The following is a 26,710-nucleotide window of genomic DNA, read 5'->3' on the forward strand; positions in this document are numbered from 1 at the left end:
ATATGAAGGTAGCCTGTAAAGATTTAAGCTCACAGTCCAGGAGAGAATGTTAAATAAGTAGTGTTCTTTTTTCTTTTGTCTGTATGAGTAAAGGATTAAACATGAGCAAGGGTCTGCAACCTTTCAGCCCTGATAAGAAAAAGAAATCATACAAAAATCATCTACAAAAAGTCAAATCTAGAAAAAAAATACAGATTTTAATTCTGTGTGGATGGATTCATTTAACTGCCAAAATGCCCTCTTCGTAAACATGCTTGAATTGTGGCAAGATGTTAGAAAACTACAAAAAAGTATAAATTAAGTGATATTATCGATATATGTTACTAAATTCAAGTAAAGATATTTTTTATTTCCCATTTGGCTGATGGATATTTACTTATTATTGCTAAGTTTGAAAATTCGAAATCCCATAAATGTTTACAAATTGTAACATTTTTAAGGATTTTTTGCAAAAATTTTAAATTTCAAAATTCTTGCAAAATATTGCAAATTTTTGCTTTTTTGCTTTTTGCCATTCAAGTGATATTATCAATATATGTTACTGAATCAAAGTATTTTTTTTAAATATTGCAAATATTGCAAATTGATCTTTTATTATTTTAAATATTTTCTTGAAAATCCCAAACCCCCAAAGTTTTACAATTTTTTTAAAAAAATTAAAAAAAAAAACTTCACAAAAATGTGAAATTTGAAAAATTTTGTGAAATTTTTGCAAGTGTTTTGAAACATCAAAAAAGTTTACAGTTTTGTAAATTTTTGCAAATTTTTTGCTTTTGTTGCTTTTTTACCATTTTTTTTAAATCACAATTTTTGAAATTAATTATTTTGGGGGAAATTTTTGCAATTCTCTTCGTAAAAAAAAAAAAAAAACTTCCAATGGAACAAGGGAAAAGTTAACACATTATTCTAGTATTAAGCAAATTTTTTAGCAAATTTTTCTGAATCCATTGGCCGATTTTTCTCAATTGGTACAAGCATACCAGATCTCATTTTTGTCTATAGACAACTTTAAACAAGATGTTTTTCTGGCCTGATAAGTTGAATGTGACTCATATAAAATATAATAAGACAATTTTTACATAGAATAAGACAAAAACACTTGATAAGATTTCAGTTTTTTTCAGTGCAGCTTCTGATCAGGTTCTCTTGCAAAGAGGCAAAGCTGTCCAGCATCCTCTTTTGTTTAGTACTGCACCCAAAAACTTTCCCCTTTGAGTTTCCTTTCAAACATTTGAAATGTGTTCTGCCTGTTTGCATTAAATAGTCTCTCTAACCTGCATGGTCTCTGCCCTGACTGTCAGTCTTGGTCAAAGGAAACCCTCCTGTTTGTGTTTAGTAGTCAGAGTGTTATAGAGTATGAATCTGTGTTTGTCCCAGCTAAATGTGTTTGAACCTGCAGTCACCCCGGTGTGTTTTCAGCGTGTGTTCAGTGAAGGCTGTAATTTAAACATTCTTACTAACACCATCATCACCTCTGTCACAGACATCACACAGCTAATGTTCTGGCCTGTTTATGCCCCCCGTCCTTTTCTACACTCTCCTCTCTATCAGACTTCCTGGCCCCTCGGCGAGGGTGTCCACTGCCGGCAGTGACATCCCTCCAAGAGGCTCGGTCAGTGCTGCTGGGAACCGACGCAGCCAGGGCTTCAGCGACAAGACCAAAGCCAGCTCACACCTGAACAAAGGTAAGCCTTACAAACAAAAGAAACACAAAGAGTTAATCCTTGATGAGCCTTAAATGACCTTGATGAAGCTTGTGTAGTGTTATCATTGTTGGAGCTGTTAGAGCAGGAGTGCGTGGGTGGAGTTGGGGTTGAAAAGCAAATTATCCTCACTGCTGGTTGGAAAATGCAGCATTTAGGTCAAATTAAAGGTGATCTGGGAATCCTCTGGGTGCTTTCTGTTTTTAATTGTTGATGATCCAGGCTGGCTCTGTTGCTTTGAGGCCGAAAAACAAGTTTTAAGAACCGTGCTGGAAAATAATGAAGAGCCCAGAGCATGCAGCTCAGAAATTAAACGACTTTTTATGAAAACAAGGAGAACATGAGCAGAAAGTCAAGGTGTTTTCAGGCCATATTGAGTCTCTCAAGCAATGGTCTGCAAAGCCTGTTGGGGCTCTACATCATTTCCTACAATGTCAACAGCCCACCAACTTAATAAGATGAGTGATATTCAGGTGATCTTTCATAGAATTTGATTTTTAATTTTTTATTGTAATTATACATTTTTATCTTTAATTTTATCTTGTTTTTTTTCACAATTTTTTGAATTTTCAATTTTTATTTTTTTTTTCCATTTTTTTTATATTATCAAATTTAGGTACTATTAAATTTTTGCATTCTTTTAATTTTTGAAAATGTTTAGATTTTTTTAGAATTTTGTTTATATTATCAAATTTAGGTACTCTTAAATTTTTGCAAATTTATTTATCAAATTTTTTTGAAAACTAAATTTTGAGATTTTTTAGAATTTTGTTTGTATAATCAAATTAAGGTACTCTTAAATTTTTGCAAATCATTTATTTAATTTTTTTTTGCAAATTTTTGAATTTGATTTTTTTTTAGAATTTTTCCAATTTTTAAAAATGTTTTGTTTTAAGCTTCTTTTTCAATTTTAATTTAAATTTCAAAGACTTTTGAAATTTCATTTTTTTTTCTTGAAATGTTGCAAATTTTAATATTGTTTATATAACATTTATATAACATTCAAGATTTTTCAAACTTTTCGCAAAAACAAAGGGAAAAAAATGGACATCACATGTACAATGGCATGAATTCAAAAAACATCTTGTTGCAATGATAATTTTCTTGATTTTAACTATGTTTAGAATTTTCTACACTGTGTTTTTTTATTGTGAAGATGAAGTAGATTATGTGGCTCCTGAATGACTTTAATCCAGGTGAGCTGAGGCTAATGGCTTCTTTGAAACCTTTGAAACTTTGAAGGTTGTGGACCCCTGCTTTTGGGGGTCAGTTGAGCTGATCCTTTCAAACACGCTGTTGCTGAAAATTCTCGTTTTGGGAAAAGAGCGACCTTTTACTCTTTGCTGGAGTTCAGGATTTGGTTTAACTTCACTTTGACCTTCTTTCTGGGAAATTTTGTTTTCTTGGTGAGTTTGTTATTGAATAAAGTCCGTGCGTACCCACAGGCTTCGGCTGCTATTGTTTCAGAGCCGGTCAGAAGTCTAACTTTACAGGAGCAGATTTAGAACACTTTGTTTGAAAACAATGAATTATGGTTGTTGAATTGATCCACATCGACCTGGGTCACAAGAAAGGAGAAACTGGAGCTGCTGACTTTTATCAAAGATCCTCAAAACTTACTCCCTGATGCTTCAACGACATCAACAGTGGATATGATCTTAAATAGTTAATGAAGCAGGCGATACTAGCAATAAAGGAGCAAAGTGTTTACTTCCCGTCACAGTCATGAACGGACCTTTTAACCGTCCAACAACTTTACCCTAAACTGCTGTGACCCACTTAAAGTCCCTCTGCTCAGTGTTAATGTTCAGCAGCACACTAACTGTGTGTTTGACAGTTTTTATTTTGTTAGAGCAGCGCTGGAATCGCTTCTGTCGCAGCTCAGTGGGTCAAAGCTTTATATAGACTGTGAGTGTTTTCAGTCTAAACTCATTACCCTGCTTCAGACTGAGAGCTCTGACCGCCCAGAGAGACGGAGAATCACCAGCATGAAAGTGTGTGTGTGTATCTGTGTGTGCTTCAGAGCCAGTGTCTGTTGTTTGTGTTTAAACAGTGACAAATTAACAGGGACCAGCAGTGTGAGCTCCACCGTGGGAGACTTATTCTGATGTGCGCCACCGCCGGAGAGACGGAGCTTTTAACGGAGAGATGTGTGTTAATGAGCGTGTTTGAACAAGAGAAAAGAGAAAGTGGTGAAAAAGGGGCTTGAGGAACATTTTGGGAATAAAACTTAACTCTTTAAAGCCAGAAGAAGCAAAGATGGCAGCAGCAGCTCTCACAGCAACATGATAACACTGAGCCATAGCTGTCAGAGTATTTCCATGATCCCCAACTCAAAATCCTCTGAGTATGAAACTTAAAGAAATACAGTGATTGAAGGCATGACTTCAGAAAAACAGAGAATACAGTTTAAACGCTTAAAGACAAAGTTACTCCTTAGCTTCCTGATTGGGTCAAGCAGGATCAGATTGATTTACTGCTCGTCTAGGTCTCTATGACAACACCACACCAGCTGATGAAGTTTAGTGGTTTCCTACTGGGATTATTTTGTAGTGATGGTGGACACAGGAGCCTAACTGTCAAACAGAAAAAGGACAGAAGAGCAGAAGAAAGATAAATAGGAGAGAGATAGAGCACGAGCTAAAGGCTAAAGGGCTATATACGTCACGGCATCATATTCAATCTCTGCAGCTTTCGTCCTCCAAACAATGTCTTTTTAATTGTTGTCTTTGTAGTTTTTATGTCTTTTGTCATAAAGAACCAGGATGATAGATTGTATATAGAGTGAACAGCGTGGCTCCGCCATTTATCATTGTACGGTTTTGAAGCCAAAAGTCCCTCGTCACAGGTGCAGCCATTGGCAGCAAATGCAGCCCGAGTCTGTGCGGTAGAGACTGTGAGGGATTCTGGGAGAATCTTGAGTGGAGCTGGGTGACAGAAATAATAATTACTTATTCTCTTTCGAGAGTCTAATCACTTCTTGACTCTACCTCCTGACATATTTTACAATCCTCGAAAAAAATACACAAGAACGGCAGCTGTCAGTCATCGTTGAAAGTCTTGTTTTTAACCTCTTATAACTGATGACAACAAATATTTTCAGAAAAAAGAGGACTTGAATACAAGACAGCCAAGTGATATCTTCAAATCATCACAACAATCAGACGTGAGAAACATTTCTACCAGGTGTATTAATTTTTTAAAGTTTGACCACAGCCCATCTGGAATGACTGGAGAGATGGATTTTTTAACCTATACTACAGCCAGCCACCAGGGGGAGCAGTTTTTGTGGATACCTCACTTCGAGCCAAGCAAGCGGACGTCCATTTTTTTAACAGTCTATGGCTGGGACATGAACACAATTAATATTGAATTTTTAAGTATGTGAGTTGTCAACAATGTTTGATTTTGATTGGTTGGATGTGTACCTGTCGTAAGCGAAACTTTGGAAAATCAACCTTGGTCCAAAAAAGATAAAAGCCACAATTTTGCTCATTGAAAAATTGTTGCTGGTGTAAAAAAATAATAACAAAATGCAAAATATTCACGTGAAAAATTAACATCTGGTGTGCAAAGGGCTTTACACTGGAAAAAGAATGTCAGCTTATCAAGTGTTTTTGTCTTATTTTCAGTAGAAAATGTCTTTTTAGATTCAACCTGAGCAACATTCACCTAAACTGTCCAGAAAAATGTCTTATTTCAAGTTATGCAAAGCCAAAATAAGGTCTGAATTGCTTGAAACAAGTTTTAAAAATCTGCCAATGGAACAGGAGAAAAGTTACTTGTATTAAGACGTTATTATAGGTTCAAGCTAATTTTTGAGCAAATTGCTCTTGTACCATTGTTCCATTAGCAGATTTTTTTTAACTTGTTTCAAGCAATTCAGACCTCATTTTTGTTTTAAAACAACTTAGAATAAGACACTTTTCCTGACTGATAAGCTGAATGTGGCTCATATTGAGTATAATAAGACAATTTTTTATCTAAGATAAGACGAAAACACTTGATGAGATTTCATTTTTTTGTAATGTAGTGGAGAGGTTGTATATCTCTACATGTTAGTGGCAGCTGGGTAAAGCTTGAGCTGCCCACAATCTTCATTAGAGTCAAACTTTGAGTTTGGTGTTGAAAGTTAACTCTGACTTGTTTAAACTAAGTGTTAAATTTTAACTACTACACAAGTTGCTTCATTTCTGTCATAGTGTCAAGTTTTTAACACTTTCAAAAGTGTAAGTTTAGCTATACTGTTAATTTTGCCGTGTAGCTTTCCGTTGGTCTGTGCGCTCCTGTCACTGAATGTCTGTGAAGGTGAGGGGCTGCATTTCCCACCGTCGGGCAGATTACCACCCACTCAGTCTGTCTGTGTCCTGAGGTTTCTCTCAGTTTAATGGGAAACTTTCCTTCCTCCTGTTGCCAAGCGCTCGCTCATTGTGGTAAACGTTGGGTCGTTGTAAATAATATAATAAAGAGCAGAATGAAAATTTCCCTAACCTGATTTCTGTTATGATTTACTCTGTGAATGAAATTGACAAACGAGGATAAAGACTAAACCTGGTTAGATCAGGGTTAAATTAGCCAAACATATTAACTCATGTGTGTCGTGGTGTTTCTGAGTGTGGCTAAAACCAGCAGGTCATGTGATTAGCAGCAGGTAGGATGAGGTCCCCTTATCAATCCCACTCTTTCTCCCCTGTTGTTGACACACTGCCAAGCCCCTCCTCTCTGCTATAGTGTTGCACCTCCTCCTCCTCCTCCTCCTCCTCCTCCTGCACTCTCTGGATGGTTGGTTGGAAGTTGGAACTCTTCCCTCCTCTTCTGTCCATCTCCTTCTCTCCTTTTCTTCTGATTCTGTCCCTCCTGGACGTCTGCAGCACCCATGAGGTTTGTCAGCACTCAGAGCTAACAGCGAGGTCCAGGTTTGTAAGTTGAGCTTTGCATCAAGCTGTGCAGTTTTAAATCAAATGTTTTTGTTGAAGAGAGAAAAGCTTTGTTAGAGGTTTCTGTGGGAGGTTGTGGAAACATTGGTTTAGCCAATCTTCTTGCTTGACTGAGCGTGAAACTGACACTGATTAGGATTTTGCTTTGTGTGTCTAAATTGGAGGTTAGTTTGCCTGTAAAATATGCATGTAAAGATGTATTATTTGATGATTTAGAGGGCTGTTTTTTGACTGTGCTGCTGGATGAGACACCTGCAGCAGCGTCCTTTGTAAGGCCAGATCTGCTCTGTGTCAATGGCTGTGACAACATTAAAGAGTCACGTTACTGCACGGCTGTACAGTAAGGAGACGGACCTGAATCTCCTCTTCTGCTCTGTGTTAACACAAGGTGACAGAGTCTGGACGTCCCCTAAGTGACACAGAGCAGAGAGAGCCACACAGAGCAGGGGGCATCTGTGTGTTTGTGTGTGTGTGTGTGTGTGTGTGCACGTTTCTGCAGCTCATGTGTTCCTGTGTGTGTTTGCATCCTCCAAATGAATAGCCTCCCTGAATCTGATGAGCTGTAGCGTCACTGTTTGAGTGTATTCATGTGGAGAAACTTTAAAAAGTTTCACAAAAGCCGGCTGTCCTGCTCACTTTTTGGAGCACAATGAGTGAGGAGGGAGCGGGCCGGCTGCTGAAATCAGAACGTGATGAGTAAGCAAACACCTGCGGGCTCCAAACTTGGTCAAACTTGATGTGATTTGTGCAGATTTTATTAATCAAACTCCCACAATGCTCGGGAGAAATCCTCTCTGCGCCTCAGCTCTTCAGGGATGTTTTCCCGTCCTGCTTTTTATGTGATTTGTACCAAGTCGAGCTTTTCCAGGTCAGCTAATTGGTCACTTATGCCCTTGCAGGTTGAGCTTCACGTCTTGTGACCACCCTGGCTTGTGATGTCTAAACAGTGTCAGCCGGTTTGATGCTATCTGCTAATGCATTTACCGCCTGTTTTCTTGTATGTTTGCTCGGTCACTGGAGCATCAAGGTTAAAGCACTTAAAGTCTCCGAGCTCAACAAACATCCTCTTTTTCTCTTAATCTGAGCACGCACGCATCGTTGTATCGACGCTCGTGTAAAGTAACATGCTTTCCTGCAGCTGCAGATGCACTGACACTTGAGGCTGACCATCCATGAAACAAGCTTTAGTCCACTTGGGCAGATTTCCCCAAACACCGTGATGTTATCAGGAGACTCAGAGAGGGTGAGACAGGTTTTTATGGTCCACAGGAACTAGAGTGGTGGTCTTTTCCCCTTTGGCGACTCATCTACTGTCATTTTCTGCTCTTGGTTTTATTCTCTAATGACTGCTGTTATTAAGCTCTCAGGTCGTAAACACTTAAATTCTTTCAACATGTTTCCTCGAGCAGACAGCTCAGCCAGCAGTAAAGAGGGGCAGTGTGGGCTAATACCAGCATGTGGCTCAAGGCAGTGCAGGGTCATGAGGTCAGTGACCCACTCTGATGGCATGTAAGGAGTGCTGGGAGTTTATTTTTGATGGAAAGTGCTTCCTGGAGAGCGTTTAGTGCTCATAATTAAAAAATGCTACCAAACTAAAGTGACAGGGGGGTTAGATTATCCAGAGGAACACTTGGCTGTAAGTTTTTCCCTTATTTAATCTCTGCACTGCAAAAAAATGAAATCAAAACGTGTCTTACTTCAAGTTATTTTAAGACAAATTTAGGTCTGAATTGCTTGAGCGGCGTAAAAGAAAATCTGCCAATGAAACAAGAGAAAAGTTACCTGTATTATAACATTTTTCTAGTTTTAAGCAAATTTTCATTTGTTTCTTGTTCCATTTGCCCACTTTTTTCACTTGTCACAAACAATTCAGACTTAATTTTACGTCTTTAAACAACTCGGAACAAGACTTTTTTTTTTTTTTAAATATGACAAAAACACTTGGTAAGATCTCATTTTTGCGGTGTGAGCTGTGTTTCAGTTTGTGGAAGGAGAGAAATGTGAAATAATGGAGTTAATGGAATGAACTAATTGTTGTTTTCTTGAAACTTTTTTGGTTGTGCAGTAGCGTTGTCATTGTTATAAAGGTCCTTAAGTGGTGTTTTGTTTATGCAGCATTGATAATGGATAGTTAAGATAGTTTAGATAGATGTGTTTGTGGTTTTCATTGGCATGTTCTTCTGCTTACATGGGAATTGTTGTTGTTTATTACTGTAAAAGTTTTGTATAATATCCAGTCAAATCTTTTTGTATCATATCATATTGTATCATAGATCAGGTCTTGTTAATTTTATTATCTTATCTGTATTGTACTATATCATATTTTTTCACATTGTATCATACAGTACCATATAATATAGTATCTCATTATACAATATCTAGTCATATAATTTCTTATTATCTCATTTCATATCATTTGATATCATTTCTTATCATTTTGTATTTAATCATATTGTAATTTATCATTTTGCCCTCTTCTATAATGTATCATATCCTGTTATGTCATAACTAGTCATATCATTCCGGTTGTGTTGTACCATATCATTTCATATCATATCATATTGCAGTATATCATTACGTATCATATTGTGTCATTTCATATCAAATCTTATTATATAATCTAATATTGTATTATAAACTATCATATTGTGTAGTTTAGCATTGTATCCCAACCGATCATATCACATCGTATTCTATCATATGTAATATTATTTTGTGTCCTATTATATAATATTATATGAAATTCTACTATATATTAGGGGTGAGTAAGAACCTCACGATATAATAGTATCATATGTATGTATCATGATGATATATTGTGATATTCTACACATTCTACACACCTCACGATATAATAGTATCATATGTATGTATCATGATGATATATTGTGATATTCTACACAGTTAACAAAGAAAAAAAATTGAAATGATGTATAAATCAAAATATTACTTAAAGTTTAAAGGACCAAGGAAAACATTAGTTTTTATGACTGACTTGCTCAGTACGACAAAATCCCACATTATTAATAAGGTATACTTTGAGATTCTTTTTATTATGCAATCTATCTGCAACATACAGGGTTGTAGCTAGGGATGGGTACTGAGTTAGGTACTTTTTATGACCGAATTCTGTCAAAAGTACCAGGTATCAATTCATGTAAAGCCAAAAGGTACCATGTTTAGGTACCTAAATGCATCCTTGTGACTGTGAGGGAGTGGAACAGTAGGGGATTTTTTCATGCTGGACATGAACACAGCATTGCAATCGTATCTTATCACATCACATTGACTCCCATGGTGTTGGATTTGTATCATGTTTTATCCAATTGTATCCGAACACTTTGTATCACAGTCTATATTTACCTATCGTATCCACTCATTTTATTTCACATCATTTTTCTTATTGTGTCATATTGACACATATGGTACCTGGTCTTATCATTTTATGTCAAATCTAATCACATGACATGGTAAAAAAAAAAACACAGAAACAATGAGGAGCATCATCCTGTCACAGATGACCCTTGCAGAAGTACAATTATTTGCTTATTTTTCTTATTATTCTTATTTTTTTGTCACTAAAATCAATCCAATGTCTTTGGTACTTGGGACAGTTTCACTCCATTGAGCTCATTTGAGGCTTTCACTTCATGGTTAGAAAGTTAATGGTATGCAAAGAGGATTCTTAGTCCTGTTTTCACTGCCTGCGTTGTTGTTTTGGTTGTGGTACTTTCCAAACAAGGCAAAAGAAATTTAAAAGTCACTAGTTGGGATGACTTGGCTCAGCGTTTAAATACAACATTTTACTTGAAATTTCCTGTAACCACTTAGAAAGAGTTGATCCTGAGAGTATGATTGACATTCAGACTCCATTATTCATCCAGACCGAGTATCACAGACTTTAACCTGACGTTGGCCTCTCTTTTCTGTGACAGACTGAGCTTCGGGGAGCTTTAAACCTTGACTAAAGGCTTTTTTGTGCTGAGTTTTTGATGCAGTAGTGTCTAAGACCATCACTAGTGTCACTTTTGACCCACTAGACTGACCACTTTCCTTCACCCATAGCAACCCAACTGGAGCGTGTCAGCCCCGGTCACTGGGTCCAGTCATGACAAGGACCAGAAATCCCAGAAATCCCAGTGTTTGGGGCCTCTCCGTGTCCTGCCTTTCCTTTCTGACCCCAAAATCCAAGCTGACCCCATTCACTGCCAGCACAGCACAGCACAGCACAGCCCGTCCTGCTGGCCCACATCAAAGCTCCACTCATCCCTAACCTGCAGTGCCAGTCCCCCTTTATTCTCCTGCCTGCTCCATAATCACAGCAGCCCCCCCTCCCTCATTCAGCAGCCTCCAATAGGAAGCCTGCTATTAGCAACCTGACCCACTTTCCCGATTGCTAACTGCTAGCACGGCTAATTGGGCTCTAATCACTTCCTAATGGCTGCATTGTTTCTGGCTGCTCTCGCTAAATGCTAAAGAGGGAGAAAGTGGGGAGGCGGCGAACGAGCGCCTATTTTCAATTAGGGCATGAAAGGTGCCGTAAAAATGAAATAATGTGTAGAGGCGTAAACAAGCAGGCTGAGTGTTTAATATTCAGAATATAAGCTGACTTAATGAGACCGTATGAATAACATATGAATGTAGGATTTATGCTGTCAGCACAGATTAAAGAAAACTACGCTCATAATCAAACAACATGGCCAGAGTTTGACTATCACTGTCCTCTGTGAGCAATAACAGGGCTGAACATGGTTAAATATGCATCATATGTGACCATTTTCATAAATGCTAATGCACCTGAACTCTTATATAGAAACAAACAACAAGCAAGCGAGAGATGAAAAAAGGATGAGGCAAAACTCAGGGAAGAAATGAAGCAATTCAAACTCTTTGAGTCAAACTGAGACTTTTTGTTTTGCTTTTTTTTTCTTCTTTCATGAGATAAAACATGACTGTGCACATGTTATTTCCACACAGAGCAACAGGTGGAGCGTTACCTTGATTTGCATGAAGCTAAGCTGGAGGTGTTTGACTCTGCTGCTGAATCACAGGACAAAGAGATGACCTGATCAGACTCGGTTGAACAGTGGTGCAGTGGTTCGTTTCTTTGCATGTTCTCGTCCATGCATGCATCAGTTCTCTACAACAGTGGTTCTACGCAGTTTTGGTTGGAAAAATAGACGTAAAACACAGCACTGTACTAGCGTCTATCAAGTACTGTATATAGAGTGGACAGTGTGGCTTTGCCATGCCATAAGGGAGTCAGGAAGAATCTAAGTGGAGCCAGCTGACAAAAATATATATTCATGATTATTTTTTTCTCAAAAATCAAATCACTTTTTTGGCTCTTCCTCCAGACATATTTTACAATCCCTGAAAAAACATACTCAAGAACAGCAGCTGTCAATCACCGTTAAACATGACGTACAGCCTCATTTTTAACCTCTTATAACTAAAGAAAACAAAACTTTTCAGAAAAAGAGAGGACTTGAATAGAAGGCAGCCAAATTATATCTTCAAATCACCACGACAAATGTGAGAAACATTTCTATGAGATGTACTAATTTTTTAAAGTTTGACCACAGGCCATCTGGAATGACTGGAGAGATGGATTTTTGACCTATACTGCAGACAGCCACCAGGGGAAGCAGTTTCTGCGACTTCACTTCAAGCTAAGCAAGATGATGTCCATTTTTTTTGACAGTACATGGTGTCTATTGGATAAAGTATTTAGTTTAATAACTTGGTTACTAATTTTGAATATACATTTCTGAATCTTGCGTACCCCCTGGAGTGCCCCAAGAGTACTGGTACCCCCATTTGAGAACCAGTGCTCTGTGGTATGCTAGCCTATTTGGAGTGTTCTCCACATTGTGCCCAAAGGCAGCTGGTCTCCAGCCCTCAATGAACTTTTAAGGGAAAAAAACAGAAAAGGTAATGTCGGTGCAATAAAGTTTAAACACTCAATTCTTTAAGTAAACAGTAGCTCGCATGAAAGAAACGATTTCAGCCCCAGGCTTTAAACTGCTGTGTCACAGTACCTCTCTGGTTCAAGTTCATCCAATTACTTTTCTTTTTGTATTGAAGTTAGGGATGGGTTCCTTAAACATTGAGTGTCATTTCATATCAAATCTACCAATGCCAATTGGTACCGATACTCAACAGTACCAATTTTTGGTACTGTTGAGTATGCAACTCTTGTGTGTTTATGTAGTCATAAATATTAATTTGTTTCTTAACAAAATCTCAAAATTTTGTAAATTTTACAAATTTATTCTTCAAGTTGTAACCTTAAAATGCTACCTTCGTGTTCAGCATGGAAAATCGCCTACTCCCTCTGTCCCTCACAGTCACAAGGATGTTTTAAGGTACCTAAATCGGTACTCGGTACAACCTAATTTGGCCATCTCTAATTGAAGTAAACATAAAATGACTGAATGTTGATTAATAAGTGATAACACATTGTGATTGTCACCAACACTTCAGTCCCACTTTAATGTTATACTCCCTTTCAGCAGACTGTCTGCTACAATTTGGTGTTAGTTGCAGGTTTGTACGATAATTTGTTTCCTGACAGTGTTGAAAATGATGATGACACAGTACATATTTCATATTCTGGATCTTAGTATCCAGAATATTGCCAGGATCTGGATCATACTTTTACACCTGTCAGAAATTATGGTGACCTTGCCACCATTTGTGGAGTTATATACACATATGTGAAAACAGCCCAATCTCACAATGATAAAGAATCCTTTAAAAAGATCCTGGATCCAGACAGTGATCTGGATCACCTTCAAAATTGAATCACTTCTTCCTTATCCCATTTTGAACATTTCCTGAAAATTTCATCAAGATTTGTTGGTTTTTGAGTTATGTTTAAATAATCTACTTTACCCAGATGACAAGTTATTTAAACAAAGAATTAATGTTTTATATTTCAGTAAGTATAATGTATACAAACAGCACCTGCACTATATGCCAAATGTGTGAATGTCTACATCTCTGAAGGTAACGTTGAAAAAAAAGGTGTAAAACATCTTTTGTCAAAAACAAAACTTCAAAGCCTCCTGAATGAACAAGGATGAGGGTTTTTGCAGTGCACTAAGAGTCTTAACTCCCCTGGGTCTGATGTTTCCACAGTTGTATGAGAAAGCAAAGCACCAGCAGTGACTCGGAATAAATATAAGTCATTGTGTGTGTGTGAGAGTGTGTGTGTGTGTGTGTGTGTGTGTGAAGCCAGAGAGCTACGTTACAGCGGAACTGTTATGATTAATTCCACCCGGCTCTCCCTGCACACACACACACACATTCACACACACACACTCCTACTGGCCGTTGGTGTGTTTGAATATTCAAATGTTACTGGTCGGAGCTCTGAGCTGCTGGTAGCTCCTCACTGATAAACCCCGAGCGCTCGTCTGGATACTCTCACAGAGAAACCCGAGACTATCTGCAGGGATTTTCTCGCTCCTCCGGTTCTGGGTGAGTTTGTTTTTGGAGATGCTGCAGAGTCACGTGTTGGAGAAACTTATTTTTGGATGGTAAATCTGTATCTCAGGGATTTATGGTTTGGAGTGTAAGATTTTCCGTTCTGCTCACCTGCAGGTTCCCTTGTGTTCCCATCCTGTATGACTCTGATTTAAAGGGAGAAGATGTAAACAGTTTCTCCGTGCAGCTGAGGGATGCTGACCAAAAGCAGTCCATATAAGTCCAAGCCTTATAAGAGCGGCAGCACAGTTCTCCGACGCGGCCCGCTTGGCAGGACTTGAAAGCCTGCTCCTGGTTGTTTTTTAAACAGTTAGTGATGGGCTTTTCTCATTGTTTGTGCTGAGGGCTTTTGTACAGTTTCGGTGGCCAGCCTGGAGGAAAGTAACGACAGACCACCTCCAGGCCCTTATAAGGCCGCCTGGTGTGGGGTCAGAGAGGATCCAGAATCTGTTTTTCCTCCTCATCTCCATCGTCATATCTCATTGTTTAATAAATCGTCTCGTCCCTTTTTTTTCAGATTCCTCAGAGGGCATGACCTCACAGCCTTCAGTGATGATTGAGCATGCTCCATCGTCCGCAGTGATCGCCACCTCCTCCACCAGCATCCCCGCTGCTACCTCCGCCCTGAGTCCCCCTCCATCATCATCATCATCATCCACCGCCATCCCTCAGCCCAACAGCAACAGCAAACCCTGGAGGAGCAAATCCACAAGCTCCAAGAACACGTCCTCTCCTTCCACCAGCACCTCCTCCTCCAACGCCTCCGCCATGCAGTCAGTGAAGCAAGGAAAGGACTCCACAGGTAAAGCCGGCGTGGAAGGTGAAGCCCCTCCAAAAGCTGTAGCTCAGAAGTCGATGCTGGAGAAGTTAAAACTCTTTAACAGTAAAGGAGGCTCCAAATCCTCCTCCTCCTCCTCGAACGGTGTAGGAGCTCAGGCTGATAACGGCGCCCCCATGAGGCAGCTCTCTGCGGGGCAGGTGGAGAGAGCCGAGACAGGCTCCAACACCGACCCCTTAGAGGAGGATGATGGTAACGTCAGGCCAGGGATGAACGGTACCAGCAACGGGTCGGCCTACGCGGCAGCGCCCTCCGCCGTCGCCACCACTGCCAGCAGCCCCAAAATCGCCCTGAGAGGCATCGCCCAGCGCACTTTCAGCAGAGCTTTAACCGCCAAGAAGAGCTCCGTCAAAGGCACCGAGAAGGACAAGGAGAAAGGGAAGGAGAAGGGGAAGGAGAAGGAGATGGGGAAACGTGTCTCAGTCCCTGATAGGACGGAGCTCAGGGGGGAGGAGCTTAAAGAGGAAGCAGCACCTGTAGCTGCAGACGCCGACAGCTCAAACAAAAAGACCTCGAAAATCACCAGCTTCATCCCCAAGGGGGGCAAAGTGTCCAAAAAGGAGAGCGCCACACCTGCACAAAGCGGAATACCAAAGCCAGGGAGTAAAGGGGTCGGGGGTAAGACCTCCTCTGTGAAGGAGGCGGGGGAGAGGCCTCGGAGCATGCGCCTAGGAGGGGGTCTCATCATGCATCGGGGGCCCCTGGACAGAGACAGAGACAGGGACAGCAGACACTCCAGCTCCACGTCCAGTTTGGCCTCTACGGAAGGAAAGAGCAGCGCCGCCCCTGTGGCCGGAGGAGGAAGTACACAGAGCACAGCCAGCAACACGGTCAGCGTGCAGCTACCTCAGACCCAACAGCACCACAGCCACCCCAACACAGCCACCGTCGCTCCTTTCATGTACAGGTGAGAAAAACTACAATTTAAGCTTCATGAATTATGGGTAATGTAGGAATCCTATTCTGTGTGCAGCAGGCATGTGAAAATGCACAGTTGGACAGTGATAACAGTAACAACTTGAGGTTTTCTAACTTATCTAAGTCACTGTGTGTTACATTTTTTTTTTTTAAATTTAGCTAAAAAATATCTGCTTTTTTTCTTTTCCTTAAATCTCGGGCAGTCGCATATTCGACAAATCATGTTTTCAGCACAAGGACAACTCTATTATATCAACTATTTTGAGTTTGTGCCAGCTAAAGATGACAGCATAAGATCCTTTACTGAATAATTTAGGAGTCAGTTAGTGAGAGATCAGTGCACTGCGGACATAAACGCTTGAGAAGTTGTTTGACTTTTACCTGGGGAAAGGTGAGTCCTGTCAGTCACTGTAACTCCCTTTATTCCATGAGCAGAACCCTCTGTTTAGCATAAATCCATTATTAAGGAGCAGAGCAATATAACGTGGGCTACAATGAGGCACCTGGTGACAAGCAGGGGCTTACCCAGACTTTTTAGACTGAGGTGCCTCGAGCACGGTACTGAGGATTATGTGAGCAATAACATTTATTTTTACTAATTGTATTACAAACACAGAATCAACAGACTGCAGCTCTGACAAAAATGCATTTTTTTCATTATTACTATAGTTGTTATTATTTTTTTCCCACATTTACTTATTAACAAATTCCATTTATAATTAATTTAATTACACATTCACTTGTACTATTTCTATTATATTCTAATATATTTTGCAATTTGTACTGTTTCTGTTCTTATAATTACTGTGAATACTTTGTAGTGCATTGTCTTTTTTGATTTTGTCTGGGTGTTGTGTTGCTTCCATGTAACAAAAGCTAATTAACAGTTTTGGAAAAAAAACAAACAAACAAAAAAAAAAGTAGGCTAAACTAAAGCATTAAGAAAAAATATTTAAATCTAAAATTTGTATGAACAGTTCTGTAGTGCACCAAAAATAGTACCGTAAATTAAGTAATTAATAAAATAAAATAGAAATAAAAATAATAAATTATAAATAATAAAATTAATTAATAAACCTAATATTCCTTTAAAACAAAACATGAAAACTCATTCTTATTATTCACTTTTTTCGCACAATTTTGCCAAATCATGCAGCTGCATGTGGTGTTGTCAGCAGAGAGTAACTAATAAAGTAACTTGTAATCTAACTAAGTTACTTTTAAAGGACTAATCAGTAATCTGATTAATTTTTCAAGATAGCTGTGGCAACACTGCTTATGGATTCAAGTTACCTGTGAACTCATGCACACCCTGTGTGTTTGTGTGTGTGTGTGTGTGTGTGTGTGTGTGTGTGTGTGTGTGTGTGTGTGTGTGTGTGTGTGTGGGTGTGTGTGTGTGTGTGTGTGTGTGTGTGTGCACATATCTGGGCAAATATGTGCAGATGCAGAGAGCCTCTGACCTCTGTCCCGCTCTCAGTGTGATAAGGAAGGAGGTCCCCCTGGTTCTCAGAGAGTCCTTTATGACAGGACCTCATTAGCCTCCTGACACATCCTGTGCCGCTGCCCCCCCTCCCTCTGTACATCCTGACCTGGACTTAAATGACCCCACCTCTCCAGAACACCCCTCTTCCTTCTGCCATATACCTGTCAGGTAGCATTAGCAGCTGGATTATGGCACCTCCACCTGTCAGAAAGTGTAGATTTGACAGAAAATAAAGGGACCTAAAGCTTTTGATGGATGGAATTCACCTGAAAACAAAGTGTGAGAGGCAGTCGGTGGATTTACCCGGCACACACTCACAGAGGCTGAACAGTAGCCAACAGTTCCAAAGTCTGGGATCATGCAAAGACCAAAGGCTGTGTGTTACCCAGGCGTTCAGACGTCATTGTCTCAAAAAGCACCAGCCGGTGCAGCAGCTGAACTCTTATCCTTCAAAGACATTCGGGCTAAACATTCGCTCCGTCACAAGACTTCAATCAGCAGATTTAACTTTTAATCAGGTTTATCCTTCTTCTGTGACAATTACGTTCCTGCTAAATACTCCATAATTCAGAATCGATGATTTACCCAACTTTGATCCTTTTGCACAATTTCTTTCCCCCCAAGATCCCAAACTGACGGCGAGGGAACCGGGAACACCGAGACGGGTCTAGGAGGGATCGGAGGTGACGTCTCTTTCACCAAGAGCAGCCAGCTCTCCATCGAGGATCTGTCAGGTGGGTGATCACTCCCAACACTTGAGTAGTTTCATTCTGGTCCGGTTGTGCCGGCAGGTGTTTCTGAGCTCGTTTCTTTGTGTTTCTCACAGGTGAAGACCCAGAGACCAGGCGGTTGCGTACGGTCAAAAACATAGCAGACCTGAGGCAAAACCTGGAGGAGACCATGTCCAGCCTGCGAGGAACTCAGGTCACACACAGGTAAGAGGCAAACGCACGACCCCTTCTACTTTTGTAAGGATGGTGCAACGCGGTTTGTAGCACATGCTACAAATAACAACATTTCTCCACATTTAACTCTAAAACATCACTTTTTATGCAGATTTAGAGAAAAAATAATCTTGTTTTCTATGTCAACGTAAACACCAAAACTACCTAAGAAGAGTGTACTCTCTTCTTTTATGTCTCTCTTCCTGTTTTTGATTTAAAAAAAAAATCAGACAAAACATACTTTTTACGATCGCATTCATCTCGGTGCTCCATCCTTCGATCCTCTCGATGATCTCTGTCGCCGCTCTTTTTCTCTGAACTACCTCGACACATCCTCAGTTGGAGCGTGAGCTGCCTGAACTTTTCTGACTTGTAGCATCTCACTATGTCTCTGTCATCTCTCATCTTCTCCTCATATCCATGCTGAGCTCTCATCCAAAGAGCACACTACTCTCACCCACAGTAGTTAATGAGCAGGATTTGATTGACAAGCTCTGTCAGACCCCGCCTCCCCCTGCTGAAAAACATAATTTGCTTCTATTGACGGAGTAAACGTTTGCAATTGAGCAGATGTGAGATTAAAATGTGATTAATTAGATTAATTAATTACAAATCCTGTAATTGATTAGATTATTTTTTAATCACCTGACAGCAGTAGTTATCTATAAATTTCCTGAGTCTAAATACTTAGCTACATTTCTAAACATTAAGTTTCCCCTCTAAACATTTAGCTAAGATTTCTTAATATTTAGCTCTGATATCTAAATATTTCACAATGATCTCTAAATATTTAGTCAAGATGTCTTAATCTTGAGGTACTATTTCTAGATATTTGGCTAGTATACAAATTCACACTCCTGCCCATTGGAAGCACCAAAATAAAAGTCTGAGGAAGCGATCCAGCCAACAGGGACTTTGAAAGTGTCAAACCAGTCGGCTAAATCAGAAAAGAAACGTACCAAGCTTACCTGTTGAAGATTCGGTGGCCGACACCAAAGAAGTAGACCTTGACATTCTCGAAATCCTGCTTGGCCAGGTCGCTTCTTCAAACTTTTATTGTGGTGCTTCCGACGGGCAGAAGTGTGAATTTGCATATGAGCTAAATATTAAGAAATTGTACCTCAAGATTTAGAAATCTTGACTTCTTATTTAGAAATATTTGTTTGAGATTTACTCACTTCTCTGAAGATTTAAATATCTTAACCAATATTTAAAAAAATTTGCGCAAGATTTAGAAGTCTTGACTAAATATTGAGAAATTATTGGGAAGTTTTCAGATGTCATAGCTAAATATTAAGTGTTAGCTTAATATTTAGAAATCTTAACTAAATATTCAGGATTGAAACTAAATGTTTAGAAACATAGCTTAATATTTAGAATCAAGACATTCATATATAACATTTAAATGAGCTATTTTATTTGGGTGGTTTTTGTTTTTGTTTTTGGCCACTCACACAATCCCCACAGGGGGGCACTTTTGGTAAACGGGCAGGTGGGTTCTGCAAGAAGGGCTCAGGTGAAGTAATGATTTCGAACAATGGGAGCACACGGTTTTTACTGCTACTCCTCACATTTCTGACTCATAAAGAAGTAAGTTGTCTGTTTGTGTGTCCAGTGGGTAAATGAAATTAAGAAACACTGCAACCACAATTCTGAATTGGACATTCTTCTTTTTTTAATTATCTTTTTATTGAAATACTGCATCATTTTATCACTTATCTGATACATCTTAGATACAATTTTCCTTTTCTCTCTCTCTCTTCCTCCGTCTGTTCATTTTTAACAGTCAAAACATGGATTAGATACAAATATGGAAAAATTAATTTCAAAAATAAAAATCTTTAAAAAAAAAGTTATAATATATATTTTTTTTTTCCTTTGTAACTTCTAATCAGACATTCTTTAAGAAGCGCGTCAAAAACATATAATGCCATCACCCCAGACAGTGACTAAAATCCAGACAGAACAGTCACTACCACATTTATATAATTTTTTTTTTAAACATTTATCATTTTTAGAAATAACGCTGAGCATTTATTTGAAACATTCAACATTTATAAATAATATTTGACAGATATATTTCACAAATTTGTCTCTAAATCTGCATAAAAAGTGATGTTTTACAGCTAAATGTGAAGAAATGTTGTTATTTGTTGAGATTTATTGTTTTCCTTTCTTAAAATGTAGAATAATGTGAAGTCATCTCAGGAAACTAACACCCAAAGTAGGTAAAAGAAGAATTAATGATGAGTATTTAGCAAACTATCCTCACCATGAGCTGTTTCGTTCATGCACTTTGCTCATTTTGAAGCTGCTGATGCACTGCGCTGATCTCTCAGGGATGGTTAAAGTCAAAGTGCCAGAAAGTGGGTGAAAGTGTTTTCCAAATTCATTTCTATCCACATTGTTAATCCAGCATTGTTCTTAAAGAAGTTTACAAAACTTCTCCTGTGGAAAACAAATCTCCACTGTTTGGGAATCATCAAAGAGAAGCGTCTTACAGTCGCTGCCCCGGCTGAGCGGTTAACGGGCTAAATCAGGCTAACTGTTCAGGATTTGAGTCAGCAGCTGACCGGCTCTTGGTCAGCAGACTGTGTCAGTCCAGACTCTCAGGTATTACCTCCTCTTTCTGCTGCCGTCTCATCTTTCTTTAGAGGCTTGTTTCACTTTGATCACAGGGCATGTCCTTCACTTCGTCTTTGATTCAGGTCGAGCTTTAATCTCATGACCTCTCCCCGGCCCCACGTCTCAGCGCTGACCCAGCTGTCTGGGTTTAGATCAGACTCTTTCGAGTTAATTCTGAAGTCTTGTTTTCTTTTTTTAGACTCTAACAAAGGAGCTCTTATCTGAACTTTCTACCTGCTGGCTGGTGCAACAAGAGGATTGGATGTGACCCAGGAAGCAAACGCTCAGTTTCCCAGTTTCCATTATTAGACAGTTACAGACAAATGAAGCAGAAACTTTCATTTATCTGAGTTTTAACTGTAAAGAAACACTTTAAGGCTCCAATCTGCATCATAAAACGGATACTTAGACATTTTTTCAGCGTCATCTGTTGTGAAAATTCTCTCAGAGTCATTCACCAAAGAAACACAACTTTAGCTGTGTCTTCTGTCTCCTGTCCAGCACCTTGGAGACCACCTTCGACGGCAGCGTCACCACAGACATCAGCTGCGGCGGAGGAGGCAGCAGCGGCGGCGGCACCAACAACAGCGCAGGAAGCCGCAGCATCCTCAGCATCACTTCCTCCCGCCCCTCCCTGTCATCTTGGCGGTTGGGTCAGTCCAGCCCTCGTCTGCAGGCGGGCGACGCCCCCTCTATAGGGAACAGTTACGGCGGCCGGGTGGTTGGCGGTCAAGGAGGACGCTACCTGTACCCCGGGCATCTCAGGCGGCAGCTGGCGGGAAGAGGAGGCGCTCTCTGCAGCGTGGACCTCGGGGACCGATCAGGGGACGACATCGACCTGGACAGTCTGTCCATGGAAGTGACGGGCTACATGAGCGACGGAGACGTGCTGAGCAAGAACGCAGCGCGCACTGATGATGTCACCAGCGGGTAAGTGGATTACACTGATGGAGAGTTTTTAATCCTGCAAAGTGGAGCTGAAACTGTTGATGCAATGATGCGTCAGCAGAGGATTACTCAACTTACACTTGTTAGTAAGAGCCTGACCAAATTATAAAGTGAAAGGAAAATTGTTCATCTCTTCTCTTTTTTGCACATCATGCTCTGGGATTTCTCAAAAAACCATTACAAGTGCAACTTATGCATTCAGGGGCGCAGTTAAGTGGATAAAATGAGGTCAGACTTAAGATTCTTTGGTTGACAGGGCTCCTAAAAGAAAACGTTTGTGGCAATTTGATATTTTTTCATGGGGTCTGTTTCCTTTGTGATGGCCCTGTTCTTGCATTTTACTCAAAATTCAAACCTAAGGATGAGTTATAACCTCCCTTCTGAATCAATTATCGATCCACAGGGACAGAAACAGTCGCCGTCGTGTCACAGTGAGGGGAAAACAATCCTTCTCTCCTGCCTGCAGAAACACAGATACATATATTTACACTGCGATGCTTCTGCAGATAATCTGTCTTACCCTTCAGTGAGTTATTAATGATAATTAAAAACAAACAGAGAATTAATAAACTGAACAGAACAGGATCAGATTTTTATCAATAAGAAAAAAAAATGGAAGAATAATCCGGCCTACAAAACCCAGAGGTAAGGATTGTTAGGTCAGAATCCAGAGGAGCAGAAAATCAAGAGAGGAGGACCCAATAACAGATCAAAACAAAAAGATTTATTAAAAAAAACCTCAAAATTAAAAAAAAAAAAACTTAAAAAGACAAAACTAAAAAACTCAAGAAGTATGAAGAAGCACAAAGACATAATGGATGACAACCAAACCAGAACAACATGAAACAAGAACCAAAGACAAAAAAAACACACAAGAATAACAAAAAACACAAGACCAACAACATTAAGAAAAACCAAATAATTCAATATATACTAGAAATCCAAAACCACTGAAATACATAACACACACACACACACACACACACAAACAGCACTTTTTGCACAGAAACATGCAACTATTAGAGAGGTCAGAGTAACAGCGCTGCACTCTCAGTGCGCACCTGAGCAGTTGGGGATTTTTGGTGCCTTGCTCAAGGGCACCTGGCAGTGCTCATGAATGTAAGCCAACACCTCCCCAGCTATCAGCCCAATTCCTAATTTAGGTTCGCACCTGGGCTTGAACTAGCAACCACTCTGATCACCAGACCAAGTCCCTACGGACTGAGCCACTGCTGCCTCACCTGGTTAAACCACCTGCTAAGAGACAACATCACATTGTCTACAGATATAATGATTTAATATCATTGGTTTGGTCTGTTATGGTTTCACACTGTCATCACTGCACTAATGTACTAACAGACCTTACGTTTGTTCAACTACATGCTTTGTGTGTCTCTGTAGTTTAAATTGACTGGTCACTTGGCCAGCAGGCGGCTAATTCCTCCTGTCCAATCGTACCCTCTCTCTTTCCTCCTCTCGGAAAACAATCGGAAAGTTTCAGTTTCATTTCTGTATCTTTTTTGAATGAGCCCCTTATAAAATCGTCTGGCAAAATACTTATCATACATTTTGTCTCCTCCTCTCCCTGTGTGCTTTTACGACTCATTTTGTTTTGACCATGATTTTTCTTTTTTTAATAGTCATGTTGTAATTTCCTGTCATTGGTACAAAGATCCAAACCTTTCCCATTGGGGGGAAGCCAGACAGTGGTCCTGTGTCGTTCAGATCGAGATTATCTCTTTTAGTCTGACCAAGGCTGTTTGGTCCGGACAAGGTTTCACACCTATAATTTTGGTTTGGACCACACAGGAAAGTCCAAAAGTCCAGCCCAAAGGACGTTGGGGCAAAAGCCCCCTAAATTTTTTTTTTTTTTTTTTTTTTTGAATTTGAACTGTTGATGTAACATTCTTGGTACTCCCGAAAAAGGTTCAAAACTGTTCAAATAAGATGAAGCTCAAGCTGGATTCACTCTGGTGCCCCCATAGCCTGAATCAGATGTGACCTTTAATGAGATGCTGACTAAATTGATTACACAAACACTGATTTTGGCAGTTTACTTATTCAAACGTGTTTAGATTTACCGTGAAAAGTGCTGTTTTAGGACCAGATCTAACAGGGATTCCTTGGCTTTTGGTGCCAGCCTCAAGTGGACACTAATGGAACTGCAGTTTTTTGCACTTTAATTCTGTCTTAATTTTTCAACCCCAAAAGTTGCAGCTTGTAGTTTACACAGTAACAGATTCAACACATTATGATAACTGTTCAAGGTCCCATGAGATATTAGTATGGAAAACCTTCAGTACATTTATAATTTATGGAAAAAATAAAATGTTTGTTTCTAAATACTAATTTATTTTTAAAAAATCAAACAAAACAGTTTGAGGTTATAAAAACACTAACTGAAATATTTCCATGTGATTCCTGTGAGCTCCTGAAGAGGCTGAGATGTTTGAAACTAACCCTCACCAGAAGAGGGCAGTAGTGATCCTTCCTCTCCATAACTGCCTCTAATCCAGAGGCCAGATAACATCACACTCTTCAGCCTCGGTGTAATGAGCAACATTCATTCTGCACGGCTCTGATCCCACACGTATCCCAGACGCTGTAATGCTGATATACTGATACACTGATAACCTGTTTATTTGCTCTCAGAGCCACTGTCCGTGTTGCAACAGGCCCCCTGCATACCTGGGCTGTCTCACTGTGCAATTTAAACCTCTGCTCTCATCGTTTTTATCAGATAGAGGTTTAAAAGGCGCCAACTCGCCCTCAGATGAAACTCCAGAGACGCAGAGCTAATAGAGCTGCTTTGAGGATTAATTTAATCTGTAATGAATGTAGAGAAGGTCCTGAGAGCTCGGCTTTAAGGTGATAAAAAAATCCAACATCTCTTCACATCTTGAGAGCGGTTACTTCCTCTGGGTGCTGTGGGTTTAAAGTGATTCAGCAGCCCTCAGGCAGCTGTGGAGTGGAGGGGGCTAAGTGCTCTTGAAGTACTTGATATGTCTGAATCTGTAGCTGAGGAGACAAAAGGCCGAGCCACGGGCACACCTGCACAGGTGAGTGATTGAACAGGTGAGAGGAGACTCCAGGAGAGGCGAGACCAGATAGATATGTGGTCAGTTTATTCCATGACGTTCTTCTTCAATTTGATGTTTTTTTTTCATTCCTTTGTCCTTAAAGGGAAAGGAATTCTGGGAAAAGTCCATCCCGGTGGGTAAACTCCTCTAATCAGACACAGAGCGATGACTTCCCCTCCACCCTCCTCCACGTCCTGCACGTCCTCAGGCTGTGCAGCTCCATCACAATCCTGTTAGCACCCACTAACTGCTTCTCCCACACAGGGTGGAGAGCACAGTCAGTGTCTTACAATGCATCCCTCAGCCTCTAAAGAGGAGGAGATTAAAGGAGGAGTTCACGCTTTATTTATGAAAGAAAAACTTTTGTGCAGGAGCTTGGATTACTTTGAATCTTTTATCTACTTATTCATTTTATAGACATTTCATTTAGATGTATAACACAAATTGAACAAAGGAGATGGACAATCCAGTTCTTGAAGTCCAAGAATGGATTTAAGCTTCAAGTGTGGAGTCCATCACTTTGATACGGATATGGATCAGATACATACAGTTAGTCCGTTAACAGCTTGTTATTTTTCTAGTTTTATGTACTAAATAAAGGATCCCATGATCTTTGGAAACGTGGGCCCTGAATTGGGCAGATCAGTATCAAATCTACTCTAAATAAAAGCCAGAAATAGCGCCATGTAGCCAGACTTTAAAAAAGAGAGCAGTGACTGATTTCCACTTTCTCAGATTTTCTTTCTTTGCTGTGAGCAGGTCAAACTTCAGGGCTTGTTGCCGGGTGGATGGAAGGGTTAAAAAGTTAAATTTGACCCTATGTACGACACCGTATAACTGAAAGATGTTCATCCAAACATCTTTCAGTTTTCATACCTGACCAAAAGAGTAGGGATGGGTACCAAATTAGGTACTTTAATAGATACCAACCGAATTCTGTCTGTAGCACCAAGTACAGATTCACATAAAATCAAATGTTTAGGTACCTGAATGCATCCTAGGGACTGTGAGGGAGAGGAAGAGTAGGAGATTTTCCATGCCGGACATAAACACAGCATTGCGAGGTGAAATATTGAAAATCAATATGTTAAATTGAAAAACTTTTACCAACTTTAACTGAACGTAAACAGTTACAAAAGTACCCAAAAATTAGTACCGTTGAGTACTGATACAGATTGCCAGGTACCGGGAGTTGGTACCATCTGACCTATCTGCTACCAAAAAGAGTCACTTAAGTCCAGCAGGCCTCTTACACAGAGGCTTCAGTCCTCGACCCAGAGGCTACAGACCTGCATATCATCTCTCTATTGGGATGTCTAATCAACAGATAGTGTAAATGGATTAAAAGCATCCTTAAAATGCAGTCTTGAGGCGCTGGTGGTAGGATCTCTTCCCTGTTCTGACATGATTCGCTGCATGTCTACCCTCGCTTTCTCCTCCTTGGGTTTCTTGTCTCCCATCCAGCCAGGCTTACATGCCCCGAAAATATCTGTCAAAACGTAGTCCCTACATGTTTTTTTAATGTTCAGTCTGTAGGCGCCATAAGTTCCCTTTTTGGAGGGATCTAGAAACACATACAGAGGTTTTCACTATCAGTTACCTCAACTGGAACTTGAACTAAAAGATAAACCCTGCACAAAAAGATCACTGTCTCTGATTGGCTGGTTTCGGAGATGATTACAGTGATAAGATGGGATGATTTCTGTGTTGTTGTTTTTTTCCAATCATCTTTTCTTTTTGAAA

General features: G+C 39.9%; 1 protein-coding gene across 10 annotated transcripts in view; it reads left to right on the forward strand.

Moving 5' to 3' along the window:
• The window catches only part of nav2a (neuron navigator 2a), a 178,210-nt gene that overhangs the window by 72,130 nt on the left and 79,370 nt on the right, over positions 1-26,710 (forward strand). For 9 of the 10 annotated variants that reach the window (XM_074665694.1, XM_074665696.1, XM_074665697.1 and 6 more), the window contains 5 exons: positions 1,552-1,685; positions 14,649-15,876; positions 17,995-18,104; positions 18,197-18,305; positions 21,441-21,869. In XM_074665694.1, coding sequence (XP_074521795.1) covers positions 1,552-1,685; positions 14,649-15,876; positions 17,995-18,104; positions 18,197-18,305; positions 21,441-21,869 — 2,010 coding nt within the window. Of the gene's footprint in view, positions 1-1,551; positions 1,686-14,070; positions 14,126-14,648; positions 15,877-17,994; positions 18,105-18,196; positions 18,306-21,440; positions 21,870-26,710 lie in introns of those variants that run through there. The other variant, XM_074665702.1, reaches the window with a different exon arrangement.

This window comes from Halichoeres trimaculatus, unplaced genomic scaffold (genome assembly GCF_033239565.1).
Source record: "Halichoeres trimaculatus isolate MK-OKI-2021-1 unplaced genomic scaffold, fHalTri1.1 fHalTri1_scaffold_3, whole genome shotgun sequence".
NCBI lineage: Eukaryota > Metazoa > Chordata > Actinopteri > Labriformes > Labridae > Halichoeres > Halichoeres trimaculatus.